This window comes from Hippoglossus hippoglossus, chromosome 12 (assembly GCF_009819705.1).
Source record: "Hippoglossus hippoglossus isolate fHipHip1 chromosome 12, fHipHip1.pri, whole genome shotgun sequence".
Classification (NCBI taxonomy): domain Eukaryota; kingdom Metazoa; phylum Chordata; class Actinopteri; order Pleuronectiformes; family Pleuronectidae; genus Hippoglossus; species Hippoglossus hippoglossus.
This window is the reverse complement of record NC_047162.1, coordinates 721,350-741,764: the sequence shown is the minus strand read 5'-3', so window position 1 is coordinate 741,764 and position 20,415 is coordinate 721,350. Positions and strand designations below refer to the sequence as shown.

Here is a 20,415-nt window from a genome sequence, read left to right as displayed (position 1 = left end):
CATCCATGCCCCGGATCAATAACAAGGAAGTAAACGTTCACAAAATAGTCCAAATCGCCCTGAATAAATCACAATCAGATGTAGTTGCTCTGAGACAGCGTGGCAACAGAGACAAAAGCAGGTGCCCTGATGCAGCCTGGCAGCAGTGTGATTTCAAGTTTCAGTTCGCGGCAGCTGCCTTTACATATCAGTGGCAGTTTCTGTTGCCACCGGAAGTGCCTCTCCGAGCCGCTGCTGCCACGATTTAGGCTTGCCCTTACTGCAATTTGTGGTAGCCCCCACTGTCGGTTCGCTGATCACACCCCCACTCCCGTTCCTGAACCCTCTGAAAGCACTAGCTGAAGGACCACTATGCAAACATCATCTTGTGCTGTGGAGTGCTTTGATGATTACTGTTATTTCGTAGAAATGCGAACCTCCCTGACGCTGTGAACAGGAGTTAGAGAGGTTAACACATCAGAAACAAACAGACGAAGACCGTTTGGATCCAACTGTTATCACCGCTGGGTAAGTGGACTGCTCAACTAGTTAGCAAGTTAGCTAGCATTAGCAGCTACTGCAGATTCGATGTGTTCAAGCAACACTACGTTACAAAAGGCAGTTTTTGTCTTGGACACTATGGTAGCATAATGACTCTGATATTAAGGATACATGTTTTAATCGCACGGTGGATAACGTTTGCGCATCGGCCTGGCCTGCAGCACCCTGGGCAGGTCTGACAGCCTCGATCACAGCTGGTGTGTAGCTACTACTAGCATGCTAGCTGACTAGCTTGTTGGCTGTGTCGCATAGAATTGTTGTCTCCGCAATAGTTAGCTCCTGCTTATTGACAGCTACAATGTTCTGTGTAATAAGGGTATTAGGCTTTGTCGGTCAATGCTGATGTGACATTTATATTAATTGTTGCTATGATTTTGGTGTATTGCTAGTTAACAATAACAACTCAATGTTACTGGGGTGTACTGGGGTGTACTGGGGTGTAATGTGTGGGTGCTCTTACCCCTGTGTTGTTGTGTGTGTGTGGTGTTAAGTGTTCGCTCAAACTGGTTTTGAAAGGTTTTCAATCATCATGTTAAAGTCAGCAAGGAGCCTCAACATCGGACTACTTCTAGATGAGGTGAATAACGATCATGTATTGCGCACGCCAAGACCTGAGCTGTAATAAACCAGGACTGTAATAAACCAGCCTCCAACCCTCAAAATATAGGTGACAGAGAATTGCGACTACCATTTTCCTGGAGGAAGTTTAAGCAGTCAGAGGATATTGATATGAGGCACTTCACGAAAACATCATCCTCATGCACAAGTCGTTTCCTGTGGTGCTGCAAAGTGACCTGCTGAAACTGATGCTGTCACTAATCTGTCATAATCACTTTATGAGTCATGTGAGGATATACAAAATCAGAGGGCTGTCGACATATATTTATTTACATGGTTTTATTTTAAATAGTGTAATAAATATCTCAAGAATTGTGGCTGAAATACACTCGTGGTTAAAATTTCTATTTGATTTCCGGAAAACATCCACTAATCCTTCGAAGGGGTCCTGACTCCTAAACCCCATTTAGATCTGGTATTAACACCCATCCTGAGTGATCAGATCACAAGGTCTAACAGAGGTGAACACCCAAAAAACATTGAGGATGCATTTGAGATGTGATTGCTCTCTCTCTCTCTCTCTCTCTCTCTCTCTCTCTCTCTCTCTCTCTCTCTCTCAAACCAAACCTTACCATAACCTGCTGCTAAGGTTGTAAATCTGCATTGTCATTATGATATGATATCTACTATTTGGACAATGATACAATATTTGTCAATATCACAAATCTGCCTGGGATCGATGAAACAATATTATATGTAGATATTACAAAATCTGTTCAACGAATATAAACTCATTATAAGCAACTTAAAAAGGATTTGACAATTTTATTGAATTCAGTTTTGACTTTAACTACAAATATGACCAGTATAAAGAATTTTGCACAGTTTGTCCATAATAAAAATGGCCAACATTTCAAAATGAGAAAAATCGAAAAACTAATACAAAAGCTCAGGTGTTAGAATGCTCTGAAAGCCCATATTTGTTTTCTTTCTTTTTTCTTTTTTTCTTGCTGCTTGCCAGATTAGATTACTTTGAATGACTACAATTTTGTGTGATCAAGTGGCTTGTGTGATCCATCAGTTAAAAATAGACATTGGTAAAGTAATAAGTAGCATGCAATACTTGGGATATATGCAAGAACAACTAATATGTACAGTGTAAACAGAATATGTACAGTGACAACATATGTACAGTGTAAACAAAATATGTACAGTGACAACATATGTACAGTGAAATGGATTGCACATAAGCCATTGAATTTCACAGACATAAATGAACATTGCACAGTTTAAAAAGTGAAAGAAAATGTTAATAGGGAAATTAATTGAAGGGTGAGGTTTCACTGGTTGAGGCAGCAGGGTTTCTTTCATCAAGGTGTAGCTATATAATGTTATATATTTTCTTATCCTATTAATATTACTGCTCCCCATTAATTACCAAGTATGTGGCCGTATCATAATCTAATATAGGGTGGGCGATAAAACTATATCAATAATTAATGTCATATAATTGTCATTGATAGCAATATAACTGTTTTCCCTTTTTATTAAATACACTTAACATCTTCTGTACCACAATTTACAGGCTATGTTAGTCTTTTGAATTGTTTCATTTATTTATCTTTAGATCTGTGTTTATATTTGGTTTCAGTACTTAGACTCTACTTCTCTCACATCAAATATTGTCAATATCTCCATTTGAATATACTTCACTACAGTAAGAGCTATCTATCTGTCTGTCTGTTAATTGAGAAGAGGGAACTAACATAACAGCCCTATTTCCACCAACGTACAACCAAATTACTAAAAGAGTTAACAGCGAGAGGAAAAATGCTCGTTTACTTTCGGCATTTTGGATGAGCTGAAGTGAGGAGAGAGATTTTGTGCTGCAGACGGAGAAAAGGAAGTTGCAATAATATAACCGTGTTGATATAAATGCATGAATGACTGTTTCTAGGTTTTTGGCAGAGAGAAAGGGCTTAATTTTACAAATCTTCCGGAGTTGAAAGAAGCATGACTGTGATCAATTTGATGTGGCTGTTCAAATTGAGGTTGTTGTCAAATATAACACCAAGGTTTCTACACTGAGAAGTAATGAGATATGAGTAAGGACCTAGCATGTTTGTGAGTTTGGTGTGTGCGGAGTTGGTAGCAATCAGAAGTATTTCTGTCTTTTTTGTCCACCCCCCACCTCATCCCCCCGTCCCCCCGTCCCCCCACACTCGTTACGCCAGGTTTACACCGGAGGCAGCGAGGCTGCGAGGCAGGGCAGCGCCGTTCTCTCTCTGTCTGTCTGCTTGTGTGCTTGTAGTGGATGGGCAGAGGGGGACATTTAATTATGTGATTGGGAAAATTAAAACTCCAGGACAACAGAAGGGGAATACAAAGTATGGGATGCATATTTGATAATTTATATCATATAAAATATGTAATTTATATTGTTTTAAATCATGGGGGGAGAGGGTGGAGCTGGCTCATTAGCATTTAAAGGAACAGGCACTCAAAACAGGTCACTCTGTGGAGGGCTGTTTTATACAGGGTAAAAAGGGTGCTGTTTTAAATGATCCTTGTGGTATTTTGACCAAAGTATGTTACAGACATTTCATTAAGACCCCAAGGAACCATATCAACTTGTGGTAAAATGGGCATGCTATGTCCCCTTTAAGATTTGAGCCATTTGAGGGCCATACCACTGATGCCCACCCACTCCTCTAAACGGGACAAGAGGATGGTGTGATCGAAAGTATCGAATGCCGCACTAAGATCCAGGTGTATTAAAATGGAGGGGCGTCCAGCATCAGCAGCTAAAAGCAAGTCATTCATTACTTTCAGGAGTGCAGTTTCGGTGCTGTGGTGGGCTCTAAAACCAGACTGAAGGGATTCAAACAATGAGTTTTGTGATATAAAAGCTAAAAGTTGATTTGCATCGATCTTCTCCAGGACGTTTGCTAAATAGTTTAGAGATGGGTCTAAAGTTGTTAAAGTCATTGTAGTTAAGTTGGGGTTTCTTTAAAAGGGACTGGATAATAGCATTTTTTAAACAATTTGGCACAGTCCCAGAGGAGAGGGAGCTATTTAAAATGTTCAGTATAAAAGGACAGATTGTATTAAAAACTAATTGAAAAAAATCGAGGGGGAAGAGTGTCAAGGGGGCTTGATGAGGGGTTAATTTTTTTGACTGTATTGAGCAGTGTAGGTAACTGACGAATGATCTACGGGTGCAATAATACGGTTGATGGAGATTTTTTTGGTTAAAGAAGTTTAAAAAGTCATTGCAGGCTTGAGGAGTAGCCTCTACAGAGGGGATAGAGGGAGCATCATTGGCCTGGCTAACAATGTTAATAAGCACCTTCGGGTCCAAAGCATTTGATTCAATTAGATTAGTAGAATAGGCATGCCTAGAGTTTTTTAGGTTCTCAAGGTGGCCATGGAGCCTAGAGGCCTTCCACTGATGCTCTGCTTTGCATGTTATCAATTAGCCAGGGCTGAGATAAGTGCATATTTTTTCTTAAATGGTGCAATTTGTTTACATTTATGTAAATTATGTCATCGATTACATAAATATGTCTGCTTGCGAAACGTGTGTCGGCGCGTCGTAAGGAAGGTGGCTTCGCACAGTCGCAGCATGGACTCACCTGAAGAGCCACCTGGAGCTAAATAAATCGCCCACGATCATCTAGCATAGGTCACCAATAGGCGGACCTTGCTCTGGACTGGACCCAGACTCGTTTCTGTACAGACCCAGACCTGATTCTGACAGTGTTTCTATTTTAACATGCGCAACTTTTCTCCAATTTACGGTAGTCTTATTTTTACCAGTGCAGCTTTTTTTTGTCTTTACAGTAGTAAATCCTGGTAGCACACGGTAGAGTTTAGTTCTTTCAATGAACAAGAGAACGTGGGAACAAAGAGAAAAGGTGTTAAAGCTGTATAGTTGTTAATATTTGTTGATATTGTTGTGTAGTTATATACTGTATTAAGAAAAGAAAAGGAGAAACTCAAACTACATCTTTTTTTTATTTTCTAAAATTAAGCACTTTATTTTAAGAAGCCTTTTTTAAAAGCTCTTTGTTTTGTTTTTAAATGCAAACCTTATTTTGCTTGAAACGAGAAAAGAACATTTATTTTATTAGGGCCCGAGCACCGACAGTGCGAAGGCCCTATTGCTTTTCATTTGATTATTCAGGAAAATTAATCACATTTTTGACGGCTTGAACATACTCGAAAACTCACTAAACTTCGCGGGCACGCCTAATAAAAATGTAGGTATTCTGGAGTAATTCGAAATGGGCGTTGCAAAATGTGTATCATGACCGGACCAAAAAAAAAAGTCTCTGGCACCAATTTGATTAATGCAACAGGAATTAAGCCATTTGGGATTTTGTGGCCATTTTGGCCGTGCATTTTAACAAACTCCTCCTAGATCTTTCATCAGATCAACTTCAAATTCAGTATCATCTTATCAAGTTTGTGAGTTTTTGTCACACGGTGTGGCATGGCGTAAAGTGTGCCATTATGGTCTTTTCCTCGATTTTCTGCACTGTTGAGTTCAGTTGTTCAGGTGATTACTCTGAAAGAATAACATTTGTTTGTGACTTACTATTTAAAGGGCCCATATTTTACACCTTTCTAGGACTTAATTTGAGCTATTGGTCCCCCTAAGATGATATATCAGTGGTTTAAAGTCAAAACTGCTGCAATGTGTATTTCCATGTCCTCTCTTCTGCCTCTCTCTGGAGCTGCAGACAGAACAGGCTGTTTTCGCCTGCCTCTTGAGCCCCTCCTCTGATTGGCTGACTGCACTTTGAGTGGCATGCGACCAGGCCTATCACCGGTCTCATTCTGGCGCATTGACGATTTCTCTGGTAAACACAGCTGAAAGTCACGTTGTTATGTTTGGATACAGCTATATTAGACCAGCCAAATATTCACAGTCGGTTACAACAGGATGTTTCTGAACAGTAAATTACACCGTCCTCATGTTTGTTCAAGTTTTAGAAGGACAGTTGGCCAATGTAGGAGTATCGTCCCGAGTTACAGTACGGAGTTTCAATACTAACGTTCTTAGGAGAAACGTGCACGGACACATTCTCTTCCTTGCATCCATCCCTCCACGCTGCAGTGTTTCTTCAGTGTTGTTCGTTGTGGTTAGCCTGTGGTAGCTAACAAGCTGCTACCTCAGCAACATGTCTGCTTGGTGTCGCGTTTGATGTGGAGGGGTGGTGGTGGTGACGGGGAGAGGGGGTGGTGGGTTCGGAGGCTCGACTGGTACCGGCTGGTTGCGGCTTAGAGACGAGTGCGATCCCGAATGACTCATACGGGGGAAGAAGTACGAAACGAGCCGTTTCGATAACATATTTCTTAGAATGGACTGAGTGAAAAAGTCCACGGAGTGACTGTTTTCTTACTTTGAGGGTACCTACTGACCCCCTTCAAGTAATTACGGATAATAAAAGCCCAGAAAATGTATTTTACACAACATGGGCCATTTACTTTGTTTTTTTATTAGATTTCCTTTTAATTTTATTTGTGATAAATTCATTTTTTTATGAATCGAGTAATAAAAATTAATCGTTAGATTATTTGAAATTTTTCCGTTAGATTAATCGATTATTCTAAAAAATAATCATTAGATTAATCGATAAAAAGACAATCGATAGGTGCAGCCCTACTGAGAGGTAATAGTATTATAAGGACATGAAGCATGTGTGCTTGAACCAGGACAGTATGCCCGTTTATGTTTTTACAACTAGTCAACACGTCGCTCCCATAAGTGACCCTTCCACAATAAAAGTCCCAAACACATACACTGCTTATGATGACAGGAAACACAAATTTATCAATCAATCAAATTTTATTTGTATAGCCCATATTCCCAAATCACAATTTGTCTCATTGGGCTTGAACAAGGTGTGACATCCTCCAGAACATAGAAACCTCAGAGAGAGCCACATGTGAGGGATCCCTCTCCCAGGACGGACAGAAGTGCAATAGATGTCAAGTGTAAAGGAGAACATCAGAAAGATAAGGGTATTTGCAGCATTGATTAGAATAAACAGTTTGTAGCATAATGGAAGGTATTTGAATTGATGGATTATTGTCAGTAATGGTCGAGTATCTGAGTAGACATTATCAAGCAGTCTTGTTGTAATCATAGCCCAAGGTCAGCAGCCACCGCAATCAGGATCCACCATCATGATCGGATGCCACCGTAGTCCACAATCATGTCTGCCTCTTTTTACATGTCTGATTTTTGAGCTGTTTCACAAGTGAAAGAAGGCAGTCCTTGAAATTTGTTTTAAGTGAGAATTAAAGGACAAATCAGGATCGAAGATCACTCCCAAGTTCCTGACTGTTTCATTGGAAGCAAGGGCAATGTCGTCTAGCGCAGCTATATCATTAGATAATGTATCTCTAAGGTGTTTAGGGCCAAGTATTAGAACCTCTGTTTTATCTGAGTTTAATCAGAGAAAATTGCGGGTCATCCAGGTTTTTATGTCCTTGAGACATGCTTTGAATTTAGTTAATTGATTACACTGTTCTGGTTTTATTTACGAGTATAACTGGGTGTCATCCGCATAGCAGTGGAAATTTACAGAGTGTGCCCGGATGATTTTTCCTAGTGGAAGCATATATATTGAGAATAAAAATGGGCTGAGCACAGAGCCCTGTGGAACACCGTGGTTAACTTTGGTGCGCATAGACGACTCATTATTAATTTGAACAAATTGGAATCGATCAGAAAAATAGGATTTAAACCAGTTTAGGGCGGTTCCTTTAATGCCAATTAACTGTTCTAGTCTCTGTAATAAAATTTGATGGTCATTAGTGACTTTTGCCAAGTCTTCATATACATTACTTTCCTGGAGAAACTCACACAGCTGATTGGCTACAACCTTTTCAAGGATTTTAGACATGAAGGGGAGGTTGGATATCGGTCTGTAGTTGGCTAAAACCTCCGGGTCCAGGGTGGGTTTTTTGAGAAGGGGTTTGATTACAGCTAGTTTAAAGGACTGTGGTACATATCCTGATGATAATGACAGATTGATTGTATTCAGTGAATAACTTTTAAGGACGGGTAGAATTTAATAGAAGCAACGTTGTAGGAATGGGATCTAAGATACAAGTTGTGGGTTTTAGAAGATTAGATTACTTTAGTCAGCTGATCAAGGGTGATCAGAGAGAAGCTGTCTAAATAATTGGTAGGATTTTCAGCTAATTCTGAGATTTCTGTTCTTGATGGTGTATTAGTGTCAACTGAGGGCAGGAGATGGTTGATTTTATTTCTAATAGTTAGAATTTTATCATTAAAGAAGTTCATGAAGATATTGCTATTCAGGGATCGAGGAATACTGGGTTCGGTGGAGGTGTAAATCTCTATTAGCTTGCCTAGAGTGCTGTTGTTTTTATTTTCTTCTATTAATGTGGAGTAGTAGGCAGCTCTTGCTTTGTGGAGGACCTTCTTATATGCTTTAACACTATCTTTCCAGGCTAAGTGATTTTCAGCACAGTTGTTGGAGCGCCACTTCCTTTCTGGTTTTCTTGACACTTGTTTTAATTATTTTATTTTTGTTCATTAGGGTATTATATTTGCTATATTTTGCGTGTTGTGTGTCTTTTTCCTTCTATAGTATCCATAATGTAAAACCAGTGAAACCGTGCTATTTCCTCTGACACCTTTTGATGCAGAAATCTACAAAGATGCCTGAGGTTCGGGATCTTTCTGAAGCTTTGCCAGAGATGCCAATGGATCCAATTACAGGGGTCGGCGTAGTGGCCTCCAGGAACAGGGCACCCACTGGATATGATGTGGTAAGTCACGGAATGCAACTCAGCACAGTTGGACACCTAAATACCAAATAACCATGCAAAATAATTCTTGATTCTATGATAATGCCCACTTGCACATTTTGATGCACTTAAAAGCTTTAGGACATGCAATGATCTCCGGAGATCCTCTTGACTTTCTCTGCAGGGTCTGTATGTGTGAATGCAAATGTAGGAGTGAGAGCCTCTGGAGTTTCTGCAGACTTTTTTCATCTGGGCCCTTAGTATAAAATGTAATTGACAGTTTGTGTGTGAAGACAAACAGAGACAATCATCAATCAATCAATCAATCAAATTTTATTTGTAGGGCCCATATTCAGAAATCACAATTTGCCTCATAGGGCTTTAACAAGGTGTGACATCCTCTGCCCTTAACCCTCAACAAGAGGAAGGAAAAACTACTAAAAACCTTTTAACAGGGTAAAAAGAACGTAGAAACCTCAGAGAGAGCCACATGTGAGGGATCCCTCTCCCAGGACGGACAGAAGTGCAATAGATGTCACGTGTAAAGGAGAACATCATCAAGATAAGGGTTTTAGCAGCATTGATTAGAATAAACACTTTGTAGCATAACTGAAGGTCAATGAATTGATGGATTATTGTCAGTAATGGTCGAGTATCTGAGGAGAAATACTATATATCAAGCAGTCCTGCTGCAATCATAGTCTATGGTCAGCAGCCAGCAAGATCATGATCCACCATCAAGATCAGATGCCATTATAGTCCACAGTCATTGTCCACTTCCGCCATTAGGATCCAACATCAGCTGCCACCTCCATCGTGGTCCACCACCATTTATCAGATGCCAACACGATATAGGATCCGCCATTATTATCAAGATCAGCCAGCACGATACAGAATCTGCCATACTGGATCCACCATTACGACAAGCAGACATACACTAGGGTTGTGACCGTATAGGTTTTTTCTCATCGCGGTAATTAAGCGACATAGTGCCGTGGTGTAATGCATGGCTCCCTGGGTGTCTGCCCCTTGGTACACTTGGTACAATTGGGTTGATACACATTATCCCCCGTCTGATGGCTCAGTACGACATGCGGTGATGACTTTAATGAGCGCGGTGCAGCGGTAGGCATCACATGACCACTGTATTGCGGTAATGCGGTCACCGTCACAGCCCTAACACACACACACACACACACACACACACACACACACACACACACACACACACACACACACACACACACACACACACAGATTAGAGCTGGGCGATATGGAAATAAATCGTATCACCTTATTTATTTCATATCAGTCGATATATATCGCAATATAAATCAAACAACCACAAAATTAATTTTTTGCACCTTTGTGTTTATGTACAATGTTCTTCTTATATACAAACATTTTTTCATATGAACAAAACAGATTTTACTTTACTCAACAGAGCCCAAACATTAACACGTGTGCTGCTCTTCCTCGCTCTGTGCTGTGTGCATCAACCTAACTTGATGTGGGTGTAACTCTATTCCAGCCACATGATTCGTTCAGTGCAGCACTATGCTTATTATCATTGGCTGTTCGTGTTGTCCGTCAAAACATGGATGAAATGAGTTCTATCGACTTTATATATCGACACGTCTTACATTTCTATTGAGGAAAAGTTATATCGATAATTATCGATTACTGCAGCCCTACCGCAGATTATCACACAACGCAGGACAAAATAAAAATGCTGGCCAGCAAGAGTTTAGATAATAATGGGAAACACTGAATTAAGTTGTGAGAATAAAAATGTCTCAGGATAAAAATCTCCTGTAGATGTGACAAAACCAGCCCAAAGGTAAGGAGTTGAAACACCATTATTGGAAAATTGTCATGGTTTAAACTAAGCTTAATTAAAAACTACCTTTTAAGTATCAGTGACATTTCTCAAGATTTTAGTCTATTGAAGATGTTATTTTTCTAGTTGATGGAAAAAACTCTGAGAGAGATACTTTAATGATGTAATGATGTAATGTTGTATGTAACGATGTCATCTTGTCCCCTGACTGTTCACAGGTCTCAACAACAACAGATGGCCTGGATGCTGACCTATGGAAAGATGGCCTGTTTAAATCCAAGGTGACCCGCTACCTCTGTTTTACCAGGGTCTTCTCTAAAGAAAATGTAAGTAAACTCACATCACCCACCAGCCATGCGTGTGATACTATTTGAACATTTATATAACATTTGAATTAACCATTTGGTGGAGAATTTGAATTCACTCACTATTCTATTCCAATTTCTTATTTTCTTTGTACAACTTGGGCCTTTTCCCCCTGATAATCTCTCTTAATCAAATGCCCCCCTCTTCCCGATATCCTCTACAGAGCCATTTAGGCAACGTTCTTGTGGACATGAAGCTTATAGATATAAAGGACACTCTGCCTGTGGGTTTCATCCCGATCCAGGAGACAGTTGACACTCGTAAGTTATCAAGTCATGATAAAAGCACTGATAGCATGACTGTGTTGTAGAATATGTCTGAAAATAATATTAATGACTTACTTTATTCTGTTTAATAATTCCAGAAATCTTTGTAGGCACATGTATGTATGTATGTATGTATGTACGTTTGATTTGGACACAAAACGCTCAATATTAATACAATTTTAATGCACACGTATTCAATGCTTTGTAGCAGTGGCTGCTGCGACTCATTAGCAGTGGCAGATGGGACTGATCAACATAAGTGACTTTGTCTATCACGACAACAGTGCATTCACGACAACAGGCGCATTGACAACAGCAGCAACCACAACTGATTCTCTGTTTGGTGTTCTGGGATCTGAGTCGAGCTTCATCGAACTTTGAATAAACAAATCAGATAAATCAGATACATTTTTTTGCGAATGCCATTTCGGCTTTTGTGCGCACATACATTTTTAGTATGAATCCTACGCACTGTTTTATAAGTGAGGCCCCAGGTCCTATTAACTTGGGATTAGTGTAGGTGTTTATTGTTAAAGTATAAAGTGAGCGCTGGTCAGAGTGGAGGGAGGACACTCAGACAAGAGACTTTGACACGAAAAAACACCAACAGACTTTTAATGTGGGTCTGTCCTGATCCTGAAGCAGCGGTGGTTATAATTATGCAGCTGTGGGACATTGCTAAAACGACAAACATTGCAGACAACTTGAATCGATTATGTTCGGTCACTCAGTCGATGCAGAGTCGTCTATGTCCGCATCAGTATGCATCGAAAAACCGATACATTTCCACACCTCTATTAGAAAGACGACGAGATTTGAGAGCTTTTGAATACAGTACATCCTGCCTCCTGCATGCAGCACACCTCCTCACCTTAATGCTTTGGGGGTTTCTGTGTTGTTGTGGACATTTTCATGTCTAAAAATGACTGAAGAAAGCTGCAACCAGTAATACCACAGGCCAAGCAAACTGCCCATTCCAAACAGACATGTTTAGAACAGGCACTCCAATCGTGTGTAGCAAATGAGCTGGGTAAAGTGACACTCAGTCTTCCTGTCTTTCGTATGTCCCTTAGAGGAACAGGCTTTCAGGAAGAGGCGTCTCTGCATCAAGTTTATTCCGCGGGACTCCACAGAGGCAGCCATTTGTGACATCCGAATCCTGGGACGCTCCAAACAGGCCCCCCCTCAGTATACCTTTATAGGGTGAGTAGCTTGGGATTACATTTTAATTTTGGTTATATATATATATAGATGTGGCAAATAATTGATCATGTATTTATAGCTTTCTCGAGACAACTAATCACATGGATCACTAAGTTAAAGCACAAGACTTGTAAGAGTTATTTTTCAGGTGTCCAGTAACTGAGGCATGTTTCAAATAGGGCGTGAAGAAGCTGGAGTATCTTTGATATTACAGAATATGTTGTGTTCAGTCCAGACACAGGCAACAGAGTCAGTAGATGTACATCTCCCTGTGGAGTTTTAGATCTCTGATAGCGCTATGAAATTGCTGCCAATAGGCTGCACCTATGCTTTGCAAATGTTTTATGAGGAAATAAATGCACTCAACACAATTGTGAGCGGTCAAACATACTCATTTTGCAGCAACAACACTGGACTCTATTCAATTTAATTTGTCCTAATGCAGTGCCCGTTAATGAACCTGCCTGTTCGGAATGGGCTGTTTGTTTGGCCTGTGTTAATGCTCTGGAGTCTACTTCAGAATTATTCCTGGTGATTAGTGAGTCCTCTTCAAACAGCTGTACAATATACTGGCACTTTTTATTGTTTGTGTGCTGGACGTTGTGTACAGAGTTTTTATAAAAACAGTCTATGGTGCAGAGTAAAGTTAGAAAACTGTTTACCATCCCTGTTTTTTGGAGCTCAGCACGCCCTACACCCGTGACTGGATTTGTCTGTTTGCATTGTGTTTGTTTAAATACGTCTCTCACAAACTCCTAATAAAAATAAAACACACACACACACACACACACACACACACACACACACACACACACACACACACACACACACACACACACACACACACACACACACACACACACACACACACACACACACACGCTGACCAGCACTGAAGTGTATAAGTGTGTGTGTTAGTACATTGAGTGTGCAGCCTCTGCCGTTTGCTCTTACATTAAGCTATACCTGATAACTGAAATCTCATAATTCTCTTCATTCCACTGTTTATAATTTTAATAGTCTTTTCTTATTATTTATGGTGATAGCCACTGTTGTTTTTTGTATATTGTAAATTTTTGGTATCGTGACATCCCTACAAAAGACTTAGAGGAAGATTCAACTGGGCCTATTGTTCTCATCACACCCAATCTGTCGAGGAAGATGGCTGCCCACATTGAGTGTGGTTCTACCAGTGATTTCTTCTATTTTATGATGTTATTTTCAGTTCTTCCTGCTTAATAATGCGAATTTACTTGTTTGACAGAGAGCTCAACAACATGGGAATCTGGTATCGCATGGGGAACGTACCTCGGACCCAGGATTCAACGCATACACCAACCACCAACAATATCCAGAATGTGAATTCCTCCTCCAGCTCAGCCCCAGTCCCAGCAGCTCCTATGCCCAAGTATGTTCACACTTATTGTGTTTGTGTACTTACTAGGGATGCACGATATATATCAGCCCGATATATTATTGGCCCGATAATGGGAATTTTATATTATTATTTATTTATCTGAATCGGAAATTATAGCCGATTTTAAACGTCCGATAAAGACAATTCATCCGTGCCTGTCCATACCAGCATGACGTGTCAGAACACAAAAAACTGCGTTGCGGTTGTAGGAGTTTTTCACACTTTCTGAGAGTGACTGTAGGACAGAAATTTGCAACAAATTTGCAAAGGGATAAAAACATTTGCAAATTTTAACTCTACCAATCTCATAAGTCACCTTAGACTCAGAGTTCTCAGGGTTGCACCGTCCTGGGGGTCTTTACAAGCCTTGGTCTTCTATGGTTTGCTCCTGATTTAATACTTGCCTTATGTTTTCATTCTATGACTTATGCCTGGAGTTTTGTTATTGATTTTGTCCATTCTAAATTTTCATTTAAGGAGAATGGTTAGCCTCCTAAATTTTTTAAGCTGGAACACCAAGGGTTTAAACCACCCCATTAAGAGAAGGAAAGTGCTATCGCACATCAAGCAATTCAAAGTTTCAATTGCCTTTTTACAAGGAACTCCTATTCGTGCCTCGGACAACTCCCGTCTCATGTTGCACTGGGCGCGGCAGCACTTTCACTCCACCTTTCAGGCCAAGGCTAGGGGGGTCTCAATCCTCATAAACCAAAATGTTCCCTTTGAACATCACAGTGTGATATCGGATATAAATGGTCGTTTTGTTATTGGAGGATGGAAGAATCTCCTCTGACCACACTGAAATTAATGACACATTTAGGAATTTCTGTGCTCTTCTAAACAAAATTGAAACCGCCTGGGAGCAGGACCTTAATTCCTCAATATCAAAAGACGTATGGGACACAATCATCAAACTGGTTAATTCAACATCCCTCTGTGCCCGCCACTATCTACTACAGTTTAAGGTGGTGCAAAGCCAAATTGTCTCGTTTCTACCCTGATGTGAACCCCTACTGTGAAAGATGTAAAAAAAAAAGGTGAGGCCTCCCTTATAAACATGTTCTGGACTTGTCCTAGTCTAGGAAAATATTGGAGGGATATTTTTCAAACTCTGTCCCTAATCCTTGAGCTCAATGTGGACCCTAACCCTCTGGTCGCACTTTGCGGCACCACCGGAGAGGTCGACACCTCTGACTCCAACCAAGGCTCGCACATTGTCCTTTGCCTCCCTGCTGGCCAGCCAGGCGATACTTCTTAGGTGGAGGGACACTGCCATGATGTCCCACACGGAGGGACATCATGGCATGTCTTCAACTTGAAAAGATCCTCTACTCAGTTTATAGCTCCGATAATAAGTTCCAAAGGGTGTGGGGACCTTTCCTGAAATACTTTCAGAGCCTTAAGTTAAGATAACAATGCACTCCCTTGTCATGTTCCTTTGGTATTATTATAAAAGTATTACTGCTATTACTATTGTTAATAATTATTAAATGTTTCTTACTTTAAAGCCTGTTTGTTTGGGGTTTTGTTTTGTTTATCATCTATCCCTCAGTTGACCTCTGCTAGTATTACACTTTGTATGAAATAATTATTCTCTAATTCAATGTCTTTTCAATTTTTTTCTTGTATATGTTTGTAATGACACTGAACCAGACATTCCAGACATACCACTCCAAGAATGTGATATTCCCTCAGGCATGGCACTTGGGTTTAAAGTTGGGAAGGGATATGGGTTAAATGTGTTTAATATGTGAAAACTTAATAAAGATATTTCTGAGAAAAAGAAAAAAAAAGGTAACCAACTTTAGGCTTGTGTAGGTCAGTCGCTTGTGAAGACATCATCATTTACCCCCGAACCCCTACATTGAACGGAGCATACAACAACATCTCAGCTATGAGATTACAAAGTAGCAGAATAGGCGGAATCGCGGGGAAATGCGCGTCCGGTGTGAACAGCTAGGCGGCTGCACGCACGAGAATTGGTGCTGCGCGGTGCTTTGCGGCACTTATGTTGTAATGCGTAATGTTGTTGTCTCAAGGATGACCTGATTCAAATTTTGTGGTCATTGTTCAAGGTCACTGCCTCTTCAAAAAGCAACATTTTGCTCTATGAATGCAATATCTCCAGAACGCCTTGAGGGAAACTTTTCAATTGCCACAAACATTTACTTGTTCATGGATTTGATTTTGGTAGGTAACGGTCAAAAGTCAAGGTCACGCAAAGATGAACTGATTAGAATTTGGTGCCTGAAGGTCAAATATCAAGGTCACGGTGACCTTGCATCCCTGTTAATCAGAACTGCCCGTAGGGAATTCCATTACGTGTGGCACAATTCATTTGGACTCATGGATGACCTGATTAGATTTTGGATAAAGGTTACTGTGACCTCTCACACACACATGTTTTGCCTTGTGAATGTGATCTCTCAGGAACACCTCAATGGAATTCTTTCAAATTTGGCACACATGTTCACTTGGACTCACAAATTAACTGATTAGATCTTTGTGATCAATGGTCCTAGGCCAAGGTCACAGTGGCCTCACAAATCATGTTTTTTGGCCTCTTGAATTTGATATTTCAAGAGCACCTTCATGGAATCTCTTAAACTTTTGATCATTTGTCACTTGGTCTCAAAGCTGAACTAATTACATCTCAGTGGTGAAAGGTAAATGTCACAGTGACCTTATATACATCTGAAAATATTTTATATTGACAGAAACTGCACTGTTTGGCAGTATCTGTATTTCTAGTTATCCATTGAAGTAACCATATGTTTAATACTCAAATTTTATTTTTTTTTGTCCCAAGGCATATTTCCATGACCCTACCGGCTAGCTTCAGAGGGAAGAACACGACCAGACCAGATTATGAGCACCAGAACTCTAGCCTGTATGCTATCTCAGGTCAGCAGGAATTACTTCTGTCTTCTTCTCAACATTCTCTTCCCAAAATCAAAGTTTTAATCTTCCAATCACACTTAATACACACAGTGTTGTTACTGTGTAAAAATCTAATCAGATTTTATTTGTATAGCCCATATTCACAATTTGCAGTTTACATCAAAGGGTTGAAGGGTGCGAGGTCCAACATCCATTTCAATTTATTAGGAAAAATATTGGCATTGCCTAGTGTTACTTAAAGGGATAGTTCAACCAAAAATAAAAATTCATTCATCTACTCACCACTATGCCGATGGAGGGGTGGGGGAAAGTGTGTGAGTCCACAAAACACTTCTGGAGTTTGAGGGGTAAACAGGATTGCAGGCAAATTCAATACAATTGAAATAAATGGTCACCACTTCCTTTTAAACGTAAAGAAAGAACAGAAACAAATAAATAAAATGCCTCCATACTGCTCCTGTGATGTCATCCAAGTATCCATAAGCCCAGACATTCAAATTCCACTCGAAACTCTGTCATTTACCTCATGTTTGTATGATTCGCACACAAATGCAGCGTGTCTACTGGAGGATCCCAGTAGACATTTAGGCTAGAAACAGGGTGTTAATGACGCTGTTTCGAGTTAAATTTGAATGTCGGGGCTTGTAGACACTAGGATGACGCCACAGGAGCCGTATGGAGGCATTTTATGTTTTTTTATGTTTTTTTACGAATGAAGAATAGCTCACCATTTACTTTAATTGTAGTGGATTTGGCTGCAGTGCTGTTTACCCCTGAAACTCCTGAAGTGTTTTGTGAACTAAAACACTTCACCCACCCCTCCATCGGCTTAGTGGTGAGTAGATAGTGAGTGAATTTGTTAGTGTGAAAGTCTGAATTTGAGTTGCTATAGTGCCACTCTATATCCATCCAGATCCACAATTGCATTATTTCATTTTTGAGTTGTTTTTGTTTTTCACTTGAATGAATGTATGTTTTTACTGTTATTTCTGTGGTTTTGCTGCAGAAGATACATGTATGTAACAGTTTCTATTTGAACTGTCTTTTTTAAGCAATGGATGGAGTGCCTTTCATGATATCTGAGAAGTTTGCCTGTGCCTCGTCTGATGTAAGTTACCTTAACTTATCTGAGTTGAGTCTTAGGTTTAACACTGCTGAATGTTGTTTAATGTAACAGAGGAATACGAGGAAAGGAAATAATCAGTCAGTGGTTGATTGATAAGTGATTATAACTAATAAACCAACCCTGTTTATGTCCAGCTGCAGCAGGTGGATCTGATGAACATCACGATTAAGTCCCTGACTGAGATCGAGAAAGAGGTGAGTAGAAAGATGTAGTCAGGTACAGGTTACAATTCTCATAATGTTTAAGCAGAATTCAAGCTTGTCAATCATTTCTATTTGTCATGATAACCCTGTTGTCACCAATGGGATTCCTGAGATGTGGGAATATGCCAAGTACACGAGCAGTCGGACGATCAGATCAGTAATTTAGAAAGTCAAATAATCCAGCATTGCTCCTTGGACTTTGTTGTAGCAGTAGCGGGACTTAATTTTAGTATTTCTATAAAGACACAAGTTGTAATAAACAGGAATTATCCTCCAACTTGTGTAAGAGGTATTTTTGTTTATGAAAATAAGATGCTCCACTGGTTTGTGTTGAAGAATGTGGTTCCACAATGTGTCCACCAGAGGTCAGTGGGTTTTTTAGTTTGATTCACTGTATTTTTGTGAATCATAGCCAGAGTAGAAAAGCCAGATTTTTGTTGTTTAATGTTAAAAATAATGTACATCTCTCCCTCTGTCAGTATGATTACAGTTTCCGCACAGAGCACAGCGCAGCAGCTCGCCTCCCTCCCAGTCCAACAAGGACCTCTCTGAGCTCTGAGGCCTGAGACCCCACTAACACTCTCCCCTCCCGATGACAGCAAGTGAGACCTGTACACAACTACTGACCTACCTACAGGAAACCGTGACATCCCACCTGTCCAAAACAACTGTACTGAGAAGACAGAAAGAAGAAAAAAAAAGATGATTTCTGGGACGTGTTTTTTCTGTATTAGTTGTGCTTGGAAATGAAAAGGAAACTGAAAACACAAAGAGACGAGGAGAACATTGAGGGGCTCTGGAGGTGTGCCTGAGACAACTATATACAACATTGATGAGATGGATTTTAAAATGGCCCATTGGACGTTTTTGCAGAAGGATATTGAAATTGAGAATCTTAAATGATTTTAAAATACATTTTTTCTAAAAAGAATGGTGAATTGTGGGTCCCATGTAATACAAATAACCACAGCCCTCTTGAAGATCCAAGGATACTTTGCCATGATGGATGGCACCTGTCTGGCCTTTACTGTCCCAAATGGACTGATTCTCAAAGCAGATGGCATGTTAGCCTTCCTTAGTCAAGAGTGACCTGCTGCATTCAGGAGGGTGACTCATCCCAGCTCATCTGTTGGAAATATAAAAGGAATCTTTGTGGGATTTTTTCATGCTTGTACTGATCTTCTTTGTAGGTAATGATCTCCTTGTTCTATAGATGTTTCTGTGATATACTTGTGTAACTGTGAGTGCACTTTGTGTTTGGAAATTTCAGTGTGCTTCCTGTTTCCACAGATACTATGTAAACCACTCCTTTTCAGTCTCTACATGAGCCGGCAACGTTGGCTGGATATAGAACCACTGTTAGTGTTTAAAAGTTAGAAACCAGGACACAGGTTACACTGCACTGTTAGTAGGATTCTGTGAACCATATTTAATGTATTGTCTACTGTTGTTGCTGAAAATGTTTCCATATCAGTGATAATTCAATACCTAAGATTTTTGCAGGTGACAAAACAATACTTTTTACCCAATACCTTACTTTGAATTCATATGATTGTTTTAACATTTGAACATTCTGTTTTAGCTTTAACACCCTCCTTAAAATGTTCACACAATGTCCTTCCCACAGTCATCTATGGACAATTTGTATACCAGCAGAAGGACTGTGACCCAGCTACAGTTGGTCACTCTCTTAATCTCTTTTCAAACTAAGTAGGGTTCTTTGAATTCTGGATTAATCAGTCTAATTGATGTTTCAATAGCTTATTCAACCATAAGTATCATGAAAGGTTTCTGTCATCGCCCTCTCAAAGATTGAAATATGTCCCAAGGGTTTACTGTTAATCTTGAGTGTCTACAACATACCTTGATATCAGAAGTAGAAACCGTCATGTTCAAAGCAGTGTTGAATGATTGAATGATTTGCGGACATACAAAAATCCCACTATAATCACCTTGAACTAATAGTAAATCCCACATTGGATAAATGGTCTGTATTTATATAGTGCTTTACTAGTCTTGATGACCACTCAAAGTGATTACAGTTTTGCCATCCACCCATTCACAAGCATTCATACAGTGCTTCTATGTGCAGCACTTTCTCTATCACACATCATTAACTGACTGCTGGCACAGCCATCAGGGGCACTTTTGGGTTTCAGTATCTTGCCCAAGGACACTTTGACATGTGGAATGGGGGAGAAGGG

The 20,415-nt window shown here is 40.0% G+C and overlaps 1 protein-coding gene across 2 annotated transcripts; it reads left to right on the top strand.

Annotated features, from left to right (window-relative positions):
- The first annotated feature begins 236 nt into the window (after positions 1-236).
- On the top strand, positions 237-19,784 carry LOC117771935 (multivesicular body subunit 12B-like). Of its 2 annotated transcripts, none has more exons than XM_034602855.1 (10): positions 237-507; positions 8,788-8,910; positions 10,948-11,055; positions 11,259-11,355; positions 12,435-12,564; positions 13,829-13,972; positions 16,791-16,885; positions 17,935-17,990; positions 18,143-18,202; positions 18,691-19,784. In XM_034602855.1, the coding sequence occupies exons 2-10, from the start codon at positions 8,800-8,802 to the stop codon at positions 18,775-18,777; spliced, it is 888 nt and encodes a 295-aa protein (XP_034458746.1). In that variant the 5' UTR covers positions 237-507; positions 8,788-8,799; the 3' UTR covers positions 18,778-19,784. The 2 variants fall into 2 exon arrangements, with proteins under 2 accessions (XP_034458746.1, XP_034458747.1); XM_034602856.1 differs by lacking the exon at positions 237-507 and adding an exon at positions 599-737.
- The last annotated feature ends 631 nt before the right edge of the window (positions 19,785-20,415 follow it).